Source organism: Moschus berezovskii, chromosome 15 (genome assembly GCF_049115385.1).
Source record: "Moschus berezovskii isolate FMDL1 chromosome 15, NW_MosBer_1.0, whole genome shotgun sequence".
Lineage (NCBI taxonomy): Eukaryota > Metazoa > Chordata > Mammalia > Artiodactyla > Moschidae > Moschus > Moschus berezovskii.
In genome coordinates, this window is record NC_142474.1 from 6,181,478 (window position 1) to 6,200,448 (window position 18,971).

Here is an 18,971-nt window from a genome sequence, read left to right on the forward strand (position 1 = left end):
GCTGTGAAATGATAAAAGCAATAAAAGTTGAGCTAAAGGCCTAATGAATTCACTGAATTCTCTTTGCCACCTTGCAATGACCACCCTCCCATTCTTACAGATGAGGAAACTGAGGGGCAGAGGGTTTAACTTATGTTGAAAAGCTCCCCAGTCAGGAAGTCTAACCCTGACCCTAAGGGTTTCAGCAGGTCTGGAAGAGAAAGCAGTCTCATGGGCAGGGCAAGGAGGCTGGGTCCCTCTGTGTTAGCACTCAGGATATTTGATGCATGCGTGTACCAAGGCAGGAGGTGAGGCACCCTCTGACCCTCCCAACCCAAGCCTCAGCCCCTCTCCAGGATGGGGTGAGCCTCTTCCCTTAGCATCGCAGAGAGGAGGGGAAGGAAGAGCACATTCTTAGGTACAAAGCAGGGGGAGCCACCCTAGAATAACAGCGCCAAGGACTGTACAATAGGTGGGTGCATAATTCATGCAACTGCCAGCCGACATCAATCATGTGGGCCTCCCCTGGAGTTGTCTGGGGGTTAGAAACTGGAGCAGGCTTCCCTTGCCAGCCTCTGGGAGAAGCCAGACCTCCTAGTTCTTAAAGCGGCAGACTCTCCAGGAGTCTGCTCCGCTCCCTGCACGCCCTCGCCCTTGGGGCTGGGAGTCAGAGCCAGCAGCGCCTCCACGTGGAGGGAGGACTCAGCCCCAGGTCCCCAGCAGGCCGCCCTGGAAGGTCGGACCCTCTGTGCCCAGCACTGGGCTGACAAGTCTTTTCCCTCATTCTCCGGTTTCTGAGAAGCTGACAGCTGTATATCCCAGAGTTCCTCAACCTTGGGACTATTAACATCTGGGACCGGATCATTCTCTGTGGCGGGGGCTGTTCTGTGCATTATAGGATATTTAACAGCATCCCTGTTTCCACCCACCAGCTGCCAGTAACACTCCTCCTCCAAGTCGTGACAACCAAAAATTTCTGCACAATTTGCCAAATGTCTCCCAGGATGGGGCTGGGGCATATCCAGTTAAGAACCACTGGAAGACCCTCATTTTACAAAGAAGGAAAATGAAACAAGAAAAGTTGCAGTGTCCAAAGCCTCTTGACCAAAAAATGGCAGAGCTGACTTCCAACTCCAGGGCCCACACATTTTTTGTGTATTTTTTGACCACACTGCCTGGCTTGCAGAATCTTAGTTCCCCGACCAGGGATTGAACCCAGGCCTCGGGCCTGAGGACACCTAACCCGGGGACTGCCAAGGAATTCCCCCAGGTCCACATTGTTAACCTCAATGCGAGAGTTCCACATGCTTATTCCAATGACCACCTATTTATTTGAATGAATATTTAATACATAAATCCTGAGCTATGCAAAATCAGCCGTTTTGTGAAGATTATTTCTTAGGACAAGGCTAAAATAAAACCAATTAAGTACTGTTTGTTGTTTTTTATTCTTAAGGAACATGTAGTACAAGTAGCGGTGGCTTCCCAGCGAGCACTAGTGGTAAAGAACCTTCCTGCCAGTGCAGGAGATGTAAGAGATATGGGCTCAATCCCTGGGGTCCCACACCAGTATTCTTGCCTGAAAAATACCATGGTTCAGAACCTGGTTCAAAGTGTTGCAACGAGTCAGACACGACTGAGCGACTAAGCAGGCAAGCATATAGCACAGGGAACTCTGCTTAATGCTCTGTGGTGACCTGAATGGGAAAGAAGTCCAAAACGGAGGGAATATATGTTTTTGTGTGACTGACTCCTTTCGAAATGCAGTAAAAACTAACTCAACATTGTAAAGCAGCTATACTCCAACAAAAATTAATGAAAAAACAGTCATTTGTTTAGAGATGCATACATTGGTATTAAAAACTGTACAGAAAAGGGACGAGAAATAAAAATTCTGACAGTCTCAGGCATGGAGAAGGACACACCCGGAGTGTCGGGGTTATTGCTCTATGCCCTGTTTTTTTGGTGCTGGGTTCACAGGTGTTGGTTTGAATACAGTTCATGCTGCTGCTGCTAAGTCACTTCAGTCGTGTCCGACTCTGTGCGACCCCATAGACGGAAGCCCACCAGGCTCCCCCGTCCCTGGGATTCTCCAGGCAAGAACACTGGAGTGGGTTGACATTTCCTTCTCCAATGTGTGAAAGTGAAAAGTGAAAGCGAAGTCACTCAGTCGTGTTCGACTCTTAGCGACCCCATGGACTGCAGCCCACCAGGCTCCTCCGTCCATGGGATTTTCCAGGCAAGAGTACTGGAGTGGGGTGCCATTGCCTTCTCCGAATACAGTTCATAAATGTAGATAAATTAGGTCTACTTTTGTATGTGTCAGATATGTCATTTTAGAAGGTTACTATAGAATTTTACTTTTTAAAATTTATTTTATTGAAGTATAGCTGAGTTACAATGTTGTCATCCCAGTGTACAGCAAAGTGATTCAATTATACAGATATAATTTTACTTTTTCAGTGAGTGCTAATTAAGAAATTAAAACACAAAAGCTTTCTTTTTTCTTCTTACGATATGGAACATGTCAGACAGCTATGCATGCATGCATGCTAAGTCACTTCAGTCGTGTCCAGCTCTGTGCAACCCTATGGACTGTAGCTGGCCAGGTTCCTCTGTCCATGAGATTCTCCAGGCAAGAATACTGGAGTGGGTTGCCATGGCCTCCTCCAGGCAGCTAGAGAAAAAAAAACCAAGAAGGTGGTGGAATAACTGAGGCTGTGGAAGTACTGCGTGGCGTGCCGCTCCCTTTCATCTTCCGAGCTGGCCTAGAAGGACACTAGAGCCCTCCTGCTACCTGCGGTGCCCCCAGTGCCTTGCAACATGCCTCGGTCATTGAAGATGGTTAACAAATAGTAGCCAAACTGACTCTGATCCTGACCTTTCCATGGATGCTTCGAGAACTTGAGCCCCAGCCAAGAAACACCATGGGAACCAGCTGTCCTAGGTGCTGGGGGTGTAGAGATGAATCTCAGAACCCATCCCTGTCCCCTCCAAAGCTCACAGGTTCTGGGCAGTGATGTGCATACACACACACACACACCTGTCATAGGCTGTGTGTGCTCGGTGCCCCCAAGGCTTGGCAAAATGATGAGGGAGCCCCGTGGATGGAGTGGTTGGCCCCACCAGGGATGACCCCTGTAGGGAAGAGGCCATGTGGGCTGGATTTTAAAAGATGGATTGGAATTCACTGGACAGAGAGGAAGAGTCACAAACCTGCAGAACTGACCAACAATAGCATGTGATAGGGGAAGCATGGAACTTGGGTATCTGTGGCAGGAGAGACCAAAGAGAAGAGTCAGAGTTCAACCCAGAGGGATTTGCCAACCATGCGTCCTGATCACAGATTCATTGCAGGGCCTGAACCGTCTCATGCTCACCCAAACAGCACTGGTGTTTCCTTTCAGGATACGGCGAGCAATTTCAGGTCAAGGGTGAGAAGCGAAGACTAGCCAGCGGCTCAGATCCCGGCTGGTCTGGGCTGACAGGGTGGTGTGTGCTGAGCTATTTCCCCTGTAATGACAGCTGGCATTTATGGGACATTCACTAGGTGCTGCTGGAAGCCGTCCTGAGTGCTCTGTGTGTTAACCCATTTAATTTCACAGCAGCTCTCTGAGGTAGATACTGTTATTATCATCCCATTTTGCAGATGAAGAAACTGAGGCTTAGAGAGGTTAAGTGCCTGGTTCAAGGTAAGAAAGTGGAAGCTCTGAGACAGTCTGACAGCAGAGCCCGAGCTCTTAACTGCAGCCCTCTCCACCCTTTTCAAATCCTCTGCGTCCTTTCTGCCCCTTTTTCTCTGCCTCTTCCCTTTAATCCCTGGCTTCTCTTAAAGGTTCAGCTTTCTCTGATTTTTTATGTCTTTTCTGATCCCCTACAACATGGGAAAAAGTTGCTTGAGTCTTGGGCTTATCATGAAGCTGGTTCAGGCCTAGGTGGTACTTGACCACTTAATTCAGAGGCTCACCATCCCCGTAACCTACCCTCCCCTGGATCCCTGAATTCAAATCTCCCATGGGGGACTGGTTCAGCCCAGCCTGGATTTTCTGTCCATCCCTGAGTCATTCAGCGGTAGTCAGGATCAAATAATACAGGCATGGAGCCCTCACCCCCACCCCCAGCTCTTCAGCAGAGGCAGAAGAAAGAGAGGGGCAAGCCTATGAGAAAGGGACAGTTTTGGGGAGGAGTGAGGAAGGCTGATAGATAAGTTTAGGAGTTTCAATTTTCTCCTGAAGAGGCCTGGAAATTTATTAAGCAGGAGAGTGATGTGATTGGATTTGTATTTTGGAGAAAAAAAAAATGACTCCAGAGCAATGTAGTACATCTGCTTGCATTTCTGCCTAAGCTATAGCCTAGCCTAGGTTCTATTGATCTCAATAAACATCCAGTGAGCCCAAATATCTGGAGTAGACCCTTTTCTCTTTTTTTTCCTTTTTTAAAAATCTATTTATTCGTTTTATTTTTGGCTGTGCTGGGTGTTGGTTGCTGTGCAGACTTTTCTCTGGTTGCGGAGGGCAGAGGCTATTCTCTCGTTGGGGTGTGTGGGCTTCTCATTGCAGAGGCTCCTCTTATTGCAGAGCATGGGTTCCAGAGCTCTCGGGCCTCAACAGTTGCAGCAAGTGGGCTCATCAGTTGGGGCTCCCGGACTCCAGAGCGCTCTGGCCCAGCTTCTCTGCCCCATGTGGGATCCTCCTGGACCAAGGATTGAACCCATGTCCTCACTACTGGCAGGCAGGCTCTCAACCACTGAGCCACCAAGGAAGCCCCCAGATCCTCTTCTTGATTCAGGGAACTCAAAAGTAGTTAAACTGTGATCCTTAGCCTCAAAAATTCATAGTCATACTCTGGAATGACTAACATGAGACCAGGATGTCTAGGCCTCCCTGAAAATCATATGCAAAATCTTGAGTGTTTAGCAAAAAGGTCTGTAGTTTTTATCTCATTTCTAATATAACCTTTAGAGCTCGTGTACTGGGGGCAGAAAAACCCAGATAAATATCCTGGCTCTGCGGCTGACTAGCTTTGGAAGCCTAGGTTTCCTCATCTCTTCTCTGGAGGTACAATATGATAATGGGATTGTTGTAAGAGTGAAATAAGGGGACTTCCCTGGTGGTCCCAAAACCAGGGGATCCAGGTTTGATCCCTAGTCAGGGAACTAGGTCCCACATGCTGCAACAAAGTCCTGGAACAGCCAAATAAATAAATATTTTTTAAAAAAGAGAATGAAATAAGGAGCTTCATGGAAAGTGACTAGCAAACAATGAAAACTCGATAAAGGGTAACTTATTATCATTAGTATCATATCAGGAAAGCGGTACCCCACTCCATAATAGTTATGAACCACTGGTCTTGATCACGAGACAACAAACTATGACTTGCAGGTCAAATTCAATCCACTGCCAGTTTTTATAAATAAAGTTTTATTTAAACAGCTATGTTCATTCATTTTCATGCTACAGCTGCAGAGTTAAGTGGTGGCAACCAAGAATTCATGGGCTTCAAGGTCTTAAATATTTACTATCTCGCCCTTTATAGACAAATTTGACTGACCCTTGGGCTTGATGATTAGCTTTAAACCATTTCAATTATCTGGGCATCAGTTTCCAAGTCTATGTGATAAATGGATTTGAATAAATAATCTTTTTATCTCAAACATCCAGCCATTAGCTAATTGACGAGATATGAAAATGCTCTTGAGAGTTGAGGAATGTCCTGCAGACCCAGAGTATTAGGATGACCATCCCACTGGTGGTTGTTAACGAAATCCCACTCTCTTCTCCTCACAGATCCTTGCCATAATTTCCATCATGTTCATCGTCCTCTCCACCATTGCCCTGTCTCTCAACACCCTGCCCGAGCTGCAGAGCCTTGACGAGTTCGGCCAGACCACAGACAACCCCCAGCTGGCCCATGTGGAGGCCGTGTGCATCGCGTGGTTCACCATGGAGTACCTATTGAGGTTCCTCTCCTCCCCCAAAAAGTGGAAGTTCTTCAAGGGCCCGCTCAACGCCATTGACTTACTGGCCATTCTGCCGTATTACGTCACCATCTTCCTCACTGAATCCAACAAGAGCGTGCTGCAGTTCCAGAACGTCCGCCGCGTGGTCCAGATCTTCCGGATCATGCGTATTCTCCGCATCCTTAAGCTGGCACGTCACTCCACCGGCCTCCAGTCCTTGGGGTTCACCCTGCGGAGGAGCTACAACGAGCTGGGCTTGCTCATCCTCTTCCTCGCCATGGGCATCATGATCTTCTCCAGCCTTGTCTTCTTTGCCGAGAAGGATGAGGATGATACCAAGTTCAAAAGCATCCCGGCCTCTTTCTGGTGGGCCACGATCACCATGACGACCGTTGGGTATGGAGACATCTACCCCAAGACTCTCCTGGGGAAAATTGTGGGGGGTCTCTGCTGCATCGCAGGGGTCCTGGTGATTGCTCTTCCCATCCCCATCATTGTCAATAACTTCTCCGAGTTTTACAAAGAGCAAAAGAGGCAGGAGAAAGCCATCAAGCGGAGAGAGGCTCTGGAGAGAGCCAAGAGGAACGGCAGCATCGTATCCATGAACATGAAGGATGCATTCCCCCGGAGCATCGAGATGATGGACATTGTGGTTGAGAAAAATGGAGAGAATGTGGGTCAGAAAGACAAAGTGCAAGATAATCACTTGTCTCCCAACAAATGGAAATGGACCAAGAGGACACTGTCTGAAACCAGCTCAAGCAAATCCTTTGAAACCAAGGAGCAGGGATCCCCTGAGAAAGCCAGATCATCTTCTAGTCCTCAGCACCTGAACGTCCAGCAGTTGGAAGACATGTACAACAAAATGGCCAAGACCCAATCTCAACCCATTCTCAATACTAAGGAGTCAGCCCCCCAGAGCAAACCAAAGGAGGAACTTGAAATGGAGAGCATCCCCAGCCCCGTGGCCCCTCTGCCTGCTCGTACAGAAGGGGTCATTGACATGCGAAGCATGTCAAGCATTGATAGCTTCATTAGCTGTGCCACAGACTTCCCTGAAGCCACCAGGTTCTCCCACAGCCCTTTGGCATCGCTTCCCAGCAAAACTGGAGGTGGCATGGCCCCAGAGGTTGGCTGGCGGGGAGCTCTGGGTGCCACTGGTGGTAGGTTTGTGGAGGCCAACTCCACCCCTGATGCCAGCCACCACTCCACTTTCTTCATCGAGAGCCCCAAGAGTTCCATGAAGACCACCAACCCCTTGAAGCTTCGAGCTCTTAAAGTCAACTTCATGGAGGGCGATCCCAGTCCATTAGTCCCCATTCTGGGGATGTACCATGACCCTCTTAGGAACCGGGGGGGTGCTGCGGCAGCTGTGGCGGGGCTGGAGTGTGCCACCCTCTTGGACAGGCCTGTGCTGAGTCCAGAGTCCTCCATCTACACCACAGCAAGTGCTCGGACACCCCCCCGGTCGCCCGAGAAACACACAGCAATAGCATTCAACTTCGAAGCAGGTATCCACCAGTACATTGACGCGGACACAGATGACGAAGGGCAAGTCCTCTACAGTGTGGACTCCAGCCCGCCCAAGAGCCTCCATGGGAACACTAGCCCCAAGTTCAGTGTCGGGACGAGGTCAGAGAAGAACCACTTTGAAAGCTCCCCCTTACCCACCTCCCCTAAGTTCTTAAGGCAGAACTGTATTTACTCTACAGAAGCATTGACTGGAAAAGCTCCCAGCGGTCTGGAAAAGTGCAAACTTGAGAACCACATCTCCCCGGATGTCCGCGTGTTGCCGGGGGGCGGAGCCCACGGAAGCTCTCGGGATCAGAGCCTCTGAACCACCCCCACACGGAGGAGAGACTTCTGGCAGGGTCCAAAGAGGGGTGCTGTTCAGCTTACCTGCTGCGGAGGTTTTCTGCATGAACTCTGAAACAGAAAGGCTCTGCAAAGCCCCCAGAAAGAAGAGAGACTCCAGAGGAAGCTCCCTTAAAACCTTGAGGGCTGTTAACGGGTCCATCAAAAGCAAAGCCGGCCAAGCCGTAGGGTATGGCACCTCCTCGTAACAACTCTACTGCCCTCTTTGGAAGATGACAAGAACAGAACTCGCAGCCACCACTACCACGTTCTAGACACCACCGAGGCCACCTACTCCTCATTCTTTTCTCATGGCTCTCCGCCACAGCCTCCGAGGGCAACATCTTCATCCTTCCTGGCTTCTGCTGAAGAAGGATGCTGGAACAGGTGGCCGGTGTTCAAAGAGTGGGTTGACCATTTTGGTTTTGGGTGTTGCCTGGCCACCTCTAGGAACTTCTGTCCATCACCTGCTGGATGGATCCCACTGCTGGATGGATCCCACTCTTAGAAGGCTACCGGGGATGCTCACGTCCTGGGGAAAGCTGCACCGTAAGCCAGGATCCCAGCGCAAACCCATCCTCAAATGTCTTCATTGACTTCAGTATTCCATAGCACCTGAGATTTTATTTTGAGATATCATCAGGGTGAGTTGCACCACTTGTACTCAATTCTAATTGCCCCCCGGCAATCTGGAAAGGTGTCAGAAGGCGGGTGCTCAGGCAACAGTATGAACTCTGAGCATTGCTTTAGGGTGGAAAAGGAAAACACTTTCTGTACATCGCTAGCGTAGACTCAAAAGATATGCAAGTGTCAAATATGCAAATGAATAGCTTATTCAAAGCAACTGTATGTTACCGAAGAACAGAATAAAATCTGATTTTTTTTTTAACCTGAAAAAAACAAAAGGAAAAAAAAAAAATCCCCAATTGAAATGCCCAGTTCAGACTTTTGAATCCCTCCTGCTGAGGCAGGGAAAGTACTTATTATAATAGAGTTTCTTTTTTGTTTCCTGTGGTATTTAAGTTTTACGAAAAAGTTAAAATAAAAAGCACTTTATGTTTTCAAAAAAAAAAAAAATAGGTTTTACCAGGGACAGTGTCAACATCTCGCACTTTAAAATGAGCATGATTTCCCGTGGGCCACTTCACTGGGACTACAGCTGAGTTTTTGCTCAGGCGTGTGTCTGGCCACGGTGGGTGATGCTGTGCTGGTATTGCTGTCAAAATCTGTGGGCTCCTTCCCTGCACCCCTTAAGCTTCCCCTTAACCCTCTTGCATCAGAAAGGGTACTTGGCCCTTGTGTGGGGTCCTGTGCTTAGGTCGTGTGTACAGGAAACACGAACATCTCAGAAGAGTGAGGTAGATGGCGGGGCGTTGGGTGTTGTACCCTGTTCTCGTTCTTGTCCGCCAGGTGTGGGTGTGTTTTCAGTGTCACTGTCTGTACTAACAGCTCAGCTCTCCTTCCTGCAGCCATCAGCGCAGCCAGTACAGACAAAAGCAATAAGTATTTGTGTGCACTGTGAGCGGTTCTGGTCGCTCTTTCGGTGTTGGTCTCCCTGTCTCAGTTTGATGACCCGGCGTTGACCTGCCTGATGCTAGTTCAACAGCATGGTGGTGCTGGCCATTCCCCAGTTCAGGAACACTGGGTGGAGCCACTGGCTAGCACGATGCCATGCTGTTGGCCCATCCGTTAGTGAAAATGACACGTTATTGATCTACTTGTCTTCAGTACAATGGAGCAATGTCGTTCTCCTCACACAATGTTGATGGATGGTGTCCCAAGTACAATAGCGTAGCTCTGCCGATCCTCAATATAGTGCCAGGCATTCGTCTTCCTGATGGAACAAAACGTGGTTTGCCTGTCCTTCATAGAGTCTGTTGTTGGTCTGCCTGTTAGTACAATGGCACAATCCACCTGTCAGTACACAAGCATCACAGAATCGTTCTGCCTGCCCTCTGCACAGTGGCATGAGATTGGGCCACCTGTCACAGGCATGATGACACGGGGTCATTCCACGGCCCTTAAAAATGTTGTGTCCTCTGCTGCATATGCACCCAGTTCGTACTGCTTCTCCGCATCTGCAAGGACTGTAGATCCCTCCAAGAGGGTACAGTCCTGTTTTTTGCTGCGTTAACACAGTGTCTTGACTCCGGAAGTACCAGAGTACTCTTGCATCAAATCCTAAGGGATTTAAGGGGCAGGGAGTACGAGGTTATCCTGGGCTGGTGGCTCACCGGAAAGAGGAAGCGCAGGGCCCCCCAGGTGCTTTGCTGAGCACACGGTACAAGCTGGAGGTGGATGGAGGAGTGGCTGCAAGACAGTCTTCCCAGGGCCATGTCTCGTGTCTCTTTGTTTCCGTCACCATTCACATCTGCCATCAGCACAAACGTGAAAATTCAGGGAAAACAAACAAATGCTTTTTGATAAAAGTAAATAGTTGTGATTTCCGATTCAGATATTTTTAGAGCTGATGCTATCTGTAAAAAAATAATAATAATAATATAGTCTATTTTACATATCAGGAAAGTGAACATGTTTAAATATAGCCATATATAGTGAGAAGGAACTTATCACCCCTTCTTCAAATCGAGGCATTTCATTTGCTGGTTGAAGCAGTCGAGAAGTGTACAGATTAGAAATGACTTCTTTTTTCTTTTTTTTTTTTTTAAACTAATAACCAATTGGTGCAACTCTCCTTGTAACCAAAGGCCCTATCTGCCTTGCGTGGTCATGCAGGACCTCTCCCTTTCCTTCCTCATGTATTTTGTCTGAACTTAAAGTAGCATTTTATCGAGTCACTTTTGAAGGATGAATTCAGAAGTATCATGAAGAACCTACCTGTTCAGGCTTAATAGCCAGAGTCCTATAGAGTTCTTATAGAAACAGAATAACTGAAACTCAGCATATACTATGCTTAGAAAGTATTGCATTTTGTTTTGGGTTTTCCTTTTACTTGTGGATGATATCATAGAAATACAGTTTTTACCCTGTGCCGATTCAAAATAGAGTATTGTAAGTTTTTCCAGGCCCCCACCTGCCAAAAAGAAACATGCCCAGGTTTTTTAAGATGTGTACACCCTGCTTATTTGTGTACTGTGTGCGTGTACTGGGAAATCTACCGAAGAGTCTCTGCTGAGAAGCTGACCTTGATAGGCTGGTGTTGATGGAGGAGAGAAAACCAACGGTTTGGAGGCAAATACTGTTTTAACCTGGTGGTCCCACCCATTCCTGAACCAATGAAAGTGGGAGGAAAAAAACACCAAGAAATGTTATGTCATCCCAAAGAAATGAATCTAGGGGCTGGAGGTGGATGGATGCCTGGTCCCTTCGGCGCATTCAGTAAAACTCATCAAAAACCCTACCAAACTTCCACCATTATCAAAAAGGGCTAGGGACCAGGTCCGGACACAGCTGAGTGTGTGTGTCAAGACACAGGCTACAAGGGACAACAAAAACAAGGGACCAGGTAGCTGTGCACCCTGATCACCCCGGGGACCATCGACGACCAGCAGAGAGAGGTGGGCAAGCTCCGGAGCAGTCCGTTCACTCACCTTTTTATCTCGGGGTAAAGAAAAACAATAGGACTTCCGTGCGGTAGATTTCTCAGTGCCTTCTTTAGGGATTTTATCTTAAGCACACTTAATGGGGAAAGAAAAAAGAGGAAAGAACATTCATTCCCACGAAGCCCCTTGGGGATCAAGAAGGAAGAAGATGACGATGGTGAAACAGCAAAATCCTGAGGAGGCCACTTCCTTTCAGCCCACCTGGCTCGCCCCTGAGAATTGCTGGTGACACAGACTTTTTCAGACTGATTACCCAACCTCTCCTCTGCCGTGTCTTAGTATCTGTAAGCCTCATCCTTGCCCTTTCTCCTGATAAGATCCTCGTTTCTAATGAGAAAGAAAAAAAAAGAAAAACAGAACGGTATTCTCTTCTGTAAAACTGTAATGTATTGTTGATGTTTGTAACTATTGTATATTCCTGTCTTGCTCCAAGTCTTGGCTGGAGTGTGTAGTCCATGGGCACGGGGGGAATTTAAAATTTACCAGACAGAGGCCACTAAAGCCTGGTCCCTCTCTCGCTCTCTCCTTTCCTCGTTTCTCTGCCGACTAACTAGTCTCAAGTAACATGACCCCAAGCCTCAGCCTCCAATCAAGTAACTTTGAATCCTCTGCGAGGGAGGCGAAAAGCCTCTAGCACATGATCCTTTGAGAAAGGACTTTTTCTACCGCCATGAAGTTGGCAGGAGATGAAAGAGTCCTCCTGTGACTCCCCCAGCAGGACAGTGGAGAACCTCCAGCCCTGAGCTGAAATTTCCTTACCTCCCACTGCTTATATGACAGCATCCAAATGCTTTCACTCAACCCCGGACGACCCAAACCAGTGCTGGCTACATCCAGAAATAAGAGTTACCTCTGCATCTTCTGTTGCCATTTTTCTAGCTCTAGAAATATCTGATGCGTGACTACGTCATAGGATGTCCGCGCATCTCAGAGTAGTCTATTTTTCTGTTCAAATAAAATATATATATAATATATATATATGTATTTTTAGCAAATTTATAACTGGGCCATTGAGCCTACTTTCTTCTTTTGTAACACACAGTAACATCTTAGAGTTCTATTGTTAGTCATTATCGCAGCTGATGTCTTCTGGTCTCTTTCATTTCCTCCCATTGCTCCTTAGACTGTTTTTTTCTTCTTCTTCTTCTTCCTTTTTATTCTGATTTTCTGGAGGTGGGGAAAGACTTTGGGGTTCTGACTGCCTCATGCAGGCATTTTCTAACACAAGGCCTAGAATCTGTTGACCTGTTACTTTCCGCATTCTGTCTGTTCTTGTTTATTGTTCTCAAGAATCCAGAGCCTGTACAGATACAAGAGTGAGAGCAGGGGGAGCAGTGCTACAGATGGCCCTCAAAACCGGGATGGGATGTGGGCAGGTTCAGCTCATCCCCCACACCCTTCTGGGGTTCTGAAGGGACTGAGTTTTCTTCTTCCCAGAGATCTTGGAGTCTTAAGTCTCTTGCAAGAAAGACTTCCTCTGGCATTTCTGAGATTCAGAGGACACCGAAACCCCTCCTGGCTGGCCTGTCACCGCATCCGGCGCCCTGCTGCCCTGTGACATCGATTGGATCTGGAGATCAGAGCACTTGCAGGTTTTCAAAACCCAGAGAAAATCCTGGGCCTCAGATCTCACCCACTTTTAATCAGGTCTGCATTTCAACCCGTGTCCAACAGCCTCACCACCATCCTCAGCCAGACAAGGTCGCAGCCAAATCCTGAGAAGGGACTGTCCCCAGAATCTGCCATAACATCTCCCCTTCCCTCTCCAACTGCCTGGCTCTACAGAGCCAGAGATTCGTGGCAAGGATGGTGGTGTTTTTCCAGCTTCCACCTATCAGGGAGTGTCTGGAATGTACAGATAGTTCATTCCACCAGGCGGTTTCCAGGCCTCAGGTGGGCCGGCAACATCTCGTGAAGCAGCATCTTCACCAGAAGATGATTCTCCATCCATCAGTTCGTGCAGGAAGAAGAAGAAAGCCCAGATCATCTCCAGGGGGCGTCTGTAGATTGTCATATCCCACCTGCCTTGCTGGGCATGGCTCTGGCCTCTGCCAGGTCAGAGATCTGAGCCAAGTCAGGACCCCCCAGATGGCAGTGAACCATCGCCCACTGAGTCATCAACCCCAAGGGGTAACCAACAGAACAACAAACGTATCATTCTCGTGTGAATGTTCGTCGCTTAGACGTGTCCAACTCTTTTCAACCCAAAGAACTGTAGCCTGCCAGGCTTCTCTGTCCATGAGGTTCTCCAGGCAAGATTACTGGAGTGGATTGCCATTCCCTCCTCCAGAGGATCTTCCCGACCCAAGGATCGAACCCTGATTCTTTACCACTTGAGCTACATTCTGGGCTAAGACTCTAATCAGAGTTTTCCCACCTCCCCAATTCCCAGTAATCTGGTTTGAAACAAAGTCAAATAAAATAGACAAGATTAAAAATAAAAAACTTTTGCACAAGAACAACAACAATAAAACTGTCTCCCAGCAGTTTGCTAGACTTGCTGGTCAGATAAGCAAACACCCTTGTCTGTGGGTGTCTGAGGGTATTTCATACGTTGTGTTGCTGAGGTTTCCATCCACTGCCCCTGATATTGTCTGAACCTGGAATTTCTCCTGAACTCCCTCAAATGCCAGCTTGAAGAAATGGATGTGGAAGGCAGTCTGTTCGTCAAGTAGCTGCTCATCTTCACTGCTAACTCTTAACTCTCCATTCCTTCTTGAGGGGATCCTGGAAATATCAAAAGGCTGGAGGGGGATGGGATGGAGTGGGGCCGTTCACCCGAAGAAGGGACCACCCAACAACAGGATGGCTGCACGCCAGTCTCTGCAAGTTTCTCCTGTACGAAAGGGACCTGGCAGTCAATTTCAGCTCAGATTAAGAAAGCCCTTCTACTAGGCGGGGCTGCCTCCCCATGGGACTTGGTGCCACGTTGGGTCATGAGATCTCTGACACCACAGGTGTTTAAAAAGAGGCTACTTGATGTATGAAATGGATGTTGCTGAGGGCACCTATTACTGCATACCAACTGAATATCCAGGGAAAGCCTCTCTCCCACCCCCTCCCACCCCCTTCCAGTGTGTGCCTGTGTGTGTGTGTGGTCAGAACAGCTGATTAAGCCACGGGGGCAAAGGCAGAGGGCACAGTTAGCAGAAGCTCAGATTCTAGAGTGTGGAGCTTTCTGAGGGGGTATCAGGGAGGGAAGTGGCAGCAGAACACCCCAATCCTCTCTGCTCCCCGTCTTGGACGATTGTAGTGACGCCACTGGTCACCTGTCCGTCACCAGTGCCCTGACAGGGACCACACTGCGTTAGGATGAGGCTCGCGCTCCCCCCACACAGGCCAGCCGTGGAGTGAACCGCCCCCTGCTCTGGCTGGCCTGCTCACGGTGCTGCAGCCTTCTGCCCGGATCCTGTGCCCTCGTAGGCCTCAGGCTTTCTGTACAAGAGACATAGTTATCTTTTACCCACTCGCCAGCTGCCTAAGGAACCAACTGGCCAGGCAACGGCAAACAGCATCATCCCCAAAGGGCTTTTTTTTTTCAACAAATAAAACAAGAAATCCCATTCCAGACCCTTGAAAGTCCCCACTCAATGAAGGAAGTCCAGAAAGGCCAAAAGAGAGAGACAGCTGCAATCTAGTTTCACTATAAAACGAGGCTTCGGGTACAGCGGCCTGCAGGTGGAACGTCCACATCCAAAGACAGCATTTGACAAAAGAGGTTTTAAATTTCCTCCTAGCTGTGGGCCTGGAGGAGTGGGGACTTCGTCCCCAGGGTGACCCCACATCCAGGAAGTCTCAGGTTGCTTCATCACGGGATGAGGCAGGGCGAGAGGTTTGGCTGGATAGTCTGAGAAACTGCCTTGCTCCCAAACCAAAATTAAACAAAAGCCCAGTTTCCAAGATCCCCCTTGAGGCCCTGTCCTGCAGAAACAGCGCAAGTGGCTGGCTGCCATGACATGACCATTCTGGAAAATGAAGAAAACTCCCAATTCTGTCCCATTGGGATGCCCTCCGGAGTCCTGCATGGATCGCCACACACTTCCTGCCTCCCTAAGCTCATCCAGGCTTGGAAAACAAGGAAAGAAGCACAGGAGAAGATGCCCACAGGATTTGGACTTCTCAGTGCGACTCAGGCCCCCTTGTCTTCACTAGGACTTTGGGGGTCTCTCTCCAATGAGCTTGACATCTGAGCTCAGAGTGCCTGGAGGGTGGGGATGAGGAAGACCAGCAGAGGTCGGGCTGTACAGCCCCTTTGTCCTCCAGGCCTGTCCTGGCTTCAACCCAAGGTCAAGGAACTCAGGCTTAACCCCTAACATAAGACTTTGGCACCCAACCTGTAGGTTTTGGTTTTGTTTGAGTGAGTGAGTAAATGTGAAGATGATTGACTTCCGAGTGGATGGATGGATGAGTGAATGGGTGAGCGGAGAGAGGAGTCATCCTGGGAAGGAGGGAGAAATGGGGGCCCCCCCACTGAAGCCTGTAAGCCCAGCATTGCCATCTGGTCTTTGACTCATTGGAGGCCAAGATGACAGTCAACTTCTCTGCCCTGAGGGTCTTCTCGGAGCTACACTTCCAGGGGCCCCATGGGGGCAACCCCAGTCTCTTTTCGGCTCTCCTACCCTGCCTTTTCACCCTCATGCCCTACTTTAGCTCACCCTAGCCCATACCACAAGGTGGTTTTCCAGTAGGCTAAGCCAAGGGTCCAAGGTCACGGTTTCCCCTGGGCTAGGACTTGCTGGGAGCGGGAATGTGGGAGCTGATATCAGGAAACTGGACTGCATTCCCTGAGCCATGGCAGTTGAGCTGGAAAGCAAGGCCAGCCTGTCCTCCAGCTTTCAGAGCCAAGGGTCTTCCTTTTTTCTGAGCCCAGTGCCCCCCATGGTAGCATGCTCCCTGATCCCGCCAGCTATGACCCTCTGTCTCTCCCAGGAACTGCGGGGTGAGGTTGAGGCTTTTCTGCCAGCAAAGCCATTCTGATCGCCCTGCCCATAACAGGGGCCAAGCCAATCACATTAGCCATAAATGACCAATGTCCTTAGCCACTCTTTTCTTGGAGTCACGTTCATGGGTTCTGTTCATCTCTGGTCAGTTGCCGTCTCTAGTCCTTCCTGTAAAGGTGGAAAATAAGCATCACACACACACACACAAGGAAACCAAACAACAAAAAACCCAGTGTCTTTTTATGCATGTGATGAGATGAAATTGTGACCTCCAGCTGCTGTCCTGTCTTGTAAAATACGTCCAAATGTCTAAGAATTTCTAAGCAAATGGTCCCTTAATGAGTCTGCAGAATTCAATAAAAAGGTATGGAGAAAACAGGCGTGGTGGTTTATTTTCTGGAGGGCCCAGGGAGGTGAGGATGTGAAGATCTGTAAGGGAGGCTGAACTGGAGAGCCTGGGGACCTAGAGGAGCAACGCTAACCGTTACTCTTCATCCGAAAGAAAAGAAGCATGAGAATCTAGCTGACCTGTCATTCCAATATGCGAGCAGTGGTAACTCAACCCATGCTGTGTCCATGGAACTCCTGTTCTGGTCATTTGACTCTCGTGTCAACCATGCCTGGGTATTCCTGATCTTGATACTTCATAAAAGTTCTCCTAGTACCAGTTACAAGCTCAAATGCATATAGGAGCCAAGCAGGTAACATAAGTGAGTAAAGCAACCCAGGTGAGAGACATAAGGGAGTGGTGGTGACTGTGGGAAACTTAAGATCACATTTCCTGTCTAAAGGGGTGAACGTGGGACTTCCCTGGAGGTCCAGTGGTTCAAACTTTCTGTGCTTTTAACACAGGGGACTCGAGTTCAATCTCACGTCGGGGAAACTAAGATCCCACATGTTATGCAGTACAGCAAAAATAAATAAGTATTTTTTGTAAATAAATAAAAGGGTGTACTCTATTCATCTGCAGCTGGTTGTCACCAAATAGAGATGCAGGCCCAGCAATGCCAGATCTTCAGACTTTTTCAGAGAAGTGAGAAATCTTGATTTTTATGGGAAATATTTCACCTCTTTAGTGTTAATAACTAATTCTATTTTTTTTCCTTTGATCCTGTAGTAGCCAAATGAAAACAGGTGTGGGCAGACCACCCCTGCTCACATGTTGCCCATCTGTGATCTCCTCCTTGATTGACAGGGCTTGATGATTTCCATATTAGTTATCGACTGCTGTGTAACAAATTACCCCCAAGTCTATTATCTCATCCAAACATTTATTATCTCACTCAGACGTTTATTATCCTCACCCCCAAACATTTTTGTGAGTTAGGAATTCAAGAGGGTCTTTAGCTGGATAGTTCTTGCTGGGGTGAGGGTGGTATATATCATGAGGTTCAAACAAGACATCAGCTGCAGTCCTCTGAAGGCTTGACTGAGGCTGGAAGATCTGATTCCGACATTGTTCAGGAGGCCTCGGGTCCCTGCTGGCTGTTGGGGGGAGGTCTCATTTCCTTACCGCATGGACCATTCCACAGGACTTCTTGAACATTCTGACAGTATAGACAGCTGGCTTCCCCCAGAGTGAGTGATCCAAGAAAGAGAAAGCAAGGAGGAAGTACAAGGCCTTTTGTGACCCAGTCACAGAAGTCAGAGAGCATCACCTCTACCAAGTTCTACTCATAAGCTCAGACTCAAGAGGAATTGCAAAAAAAGAAAAGAAAAATTGCACATCATAAATAGAGATATATTGAAGAATTTGTGAACATATTTTAAAGCCACTAAATTTCATTTACTGGAAAGAGTAGTTTCCAACTTTAGAATTTCATAGGCCAATAGAATTGCCTGTTCAGTTTGGGAAAGTACAAGAACCTTGCCAACACTCTATTTTGTCAAATAAAGATGTTGAAAAGTATTGACCATGTACTATCACTATTTCCTAGTGAAACAAAAGATTTCATGTCTCCCTCCAAAAATATAATCTCAGAATAAAAGACTATCTTTAAAAAAAAGAATGTTTGTTTCTTCCATAGGTCAGGGTTTCCCGGCCTTGGCACTATTGACGTCTGGGGCTGGATCATTCTTTGAGGTGGGGGCTGCCCTGCACACCATGGGATACTTAGTGGCCTCCACCCACTAGATTCCAAGGACACCCTCTCCTCAGCTGTGACAGCCAAAAAATGTCTCTAGACATGGCCAGATGTCTCCTGAGGGACAAAATCTCTTCAGTTGAGCATCCCTGGAGGAGGTACCAAGTTCAAAGTCCGAAAAGTATGGTGAAAAGTGAAATTTCCCTCACACCTCTAGACCCCAGGCCCCCTGTCCCCAGAGGCAATTACTGCTACCAGGTCCTTCTGTATCTTTCCACCGACATTCTTGACAAACACACACACAAGTGTGCATGTGTATGGGTCTGTGTGTGTTTGTTTGGTTTTACCCCCCGCAAATAGTAACACTTGCACTTTGCTTTTTTCATTTAAAGAATCTGGAAAATCACTCTGTGTGTGAACATGAAGAGCTTCCTTGTTCTTTTGCAAGCCCATGGCCTGTTCTACTGTGCACAGTAATTGTTAGCCTCCCAGAGCTGAGCACTGAGGTTGCTTCCAAACTTTTGCTGAAACAAACAGTGCTGAAATGAACGGCCTGTCAGCGGAGTGGTTCCTGTGGGCTCTGCCTTCAAAA

The 18,971-nt window shown here is 48.1% G+C and overlaps 1 protein-coding gene across 1 annotated transcript in view; it reads left to right on the plus strand.

Moving 5' to 3' along the window:
• Positions 1-18,707, plus strand: part of KCNB1 (potassium voltage-gated channel subfamily B member 1) — a 119,295-nt gene extending 100,588 nt beyond the window's left edge. The window contains exon 3 of the mRNA XM_055393288.2: positions 5,766-18,707. Coding sequence (XP_055249263.2) covers positions 5,766-7,775 — 2,010 coding nt within the window. The 3' untranslated portion in view covers positions 7,776-18,707. The remainder of the gene's footprint in view (positions 1-5,765) is intronic.
• Positions 18,708-18,971: the final 264 nt, after the last annotated feature.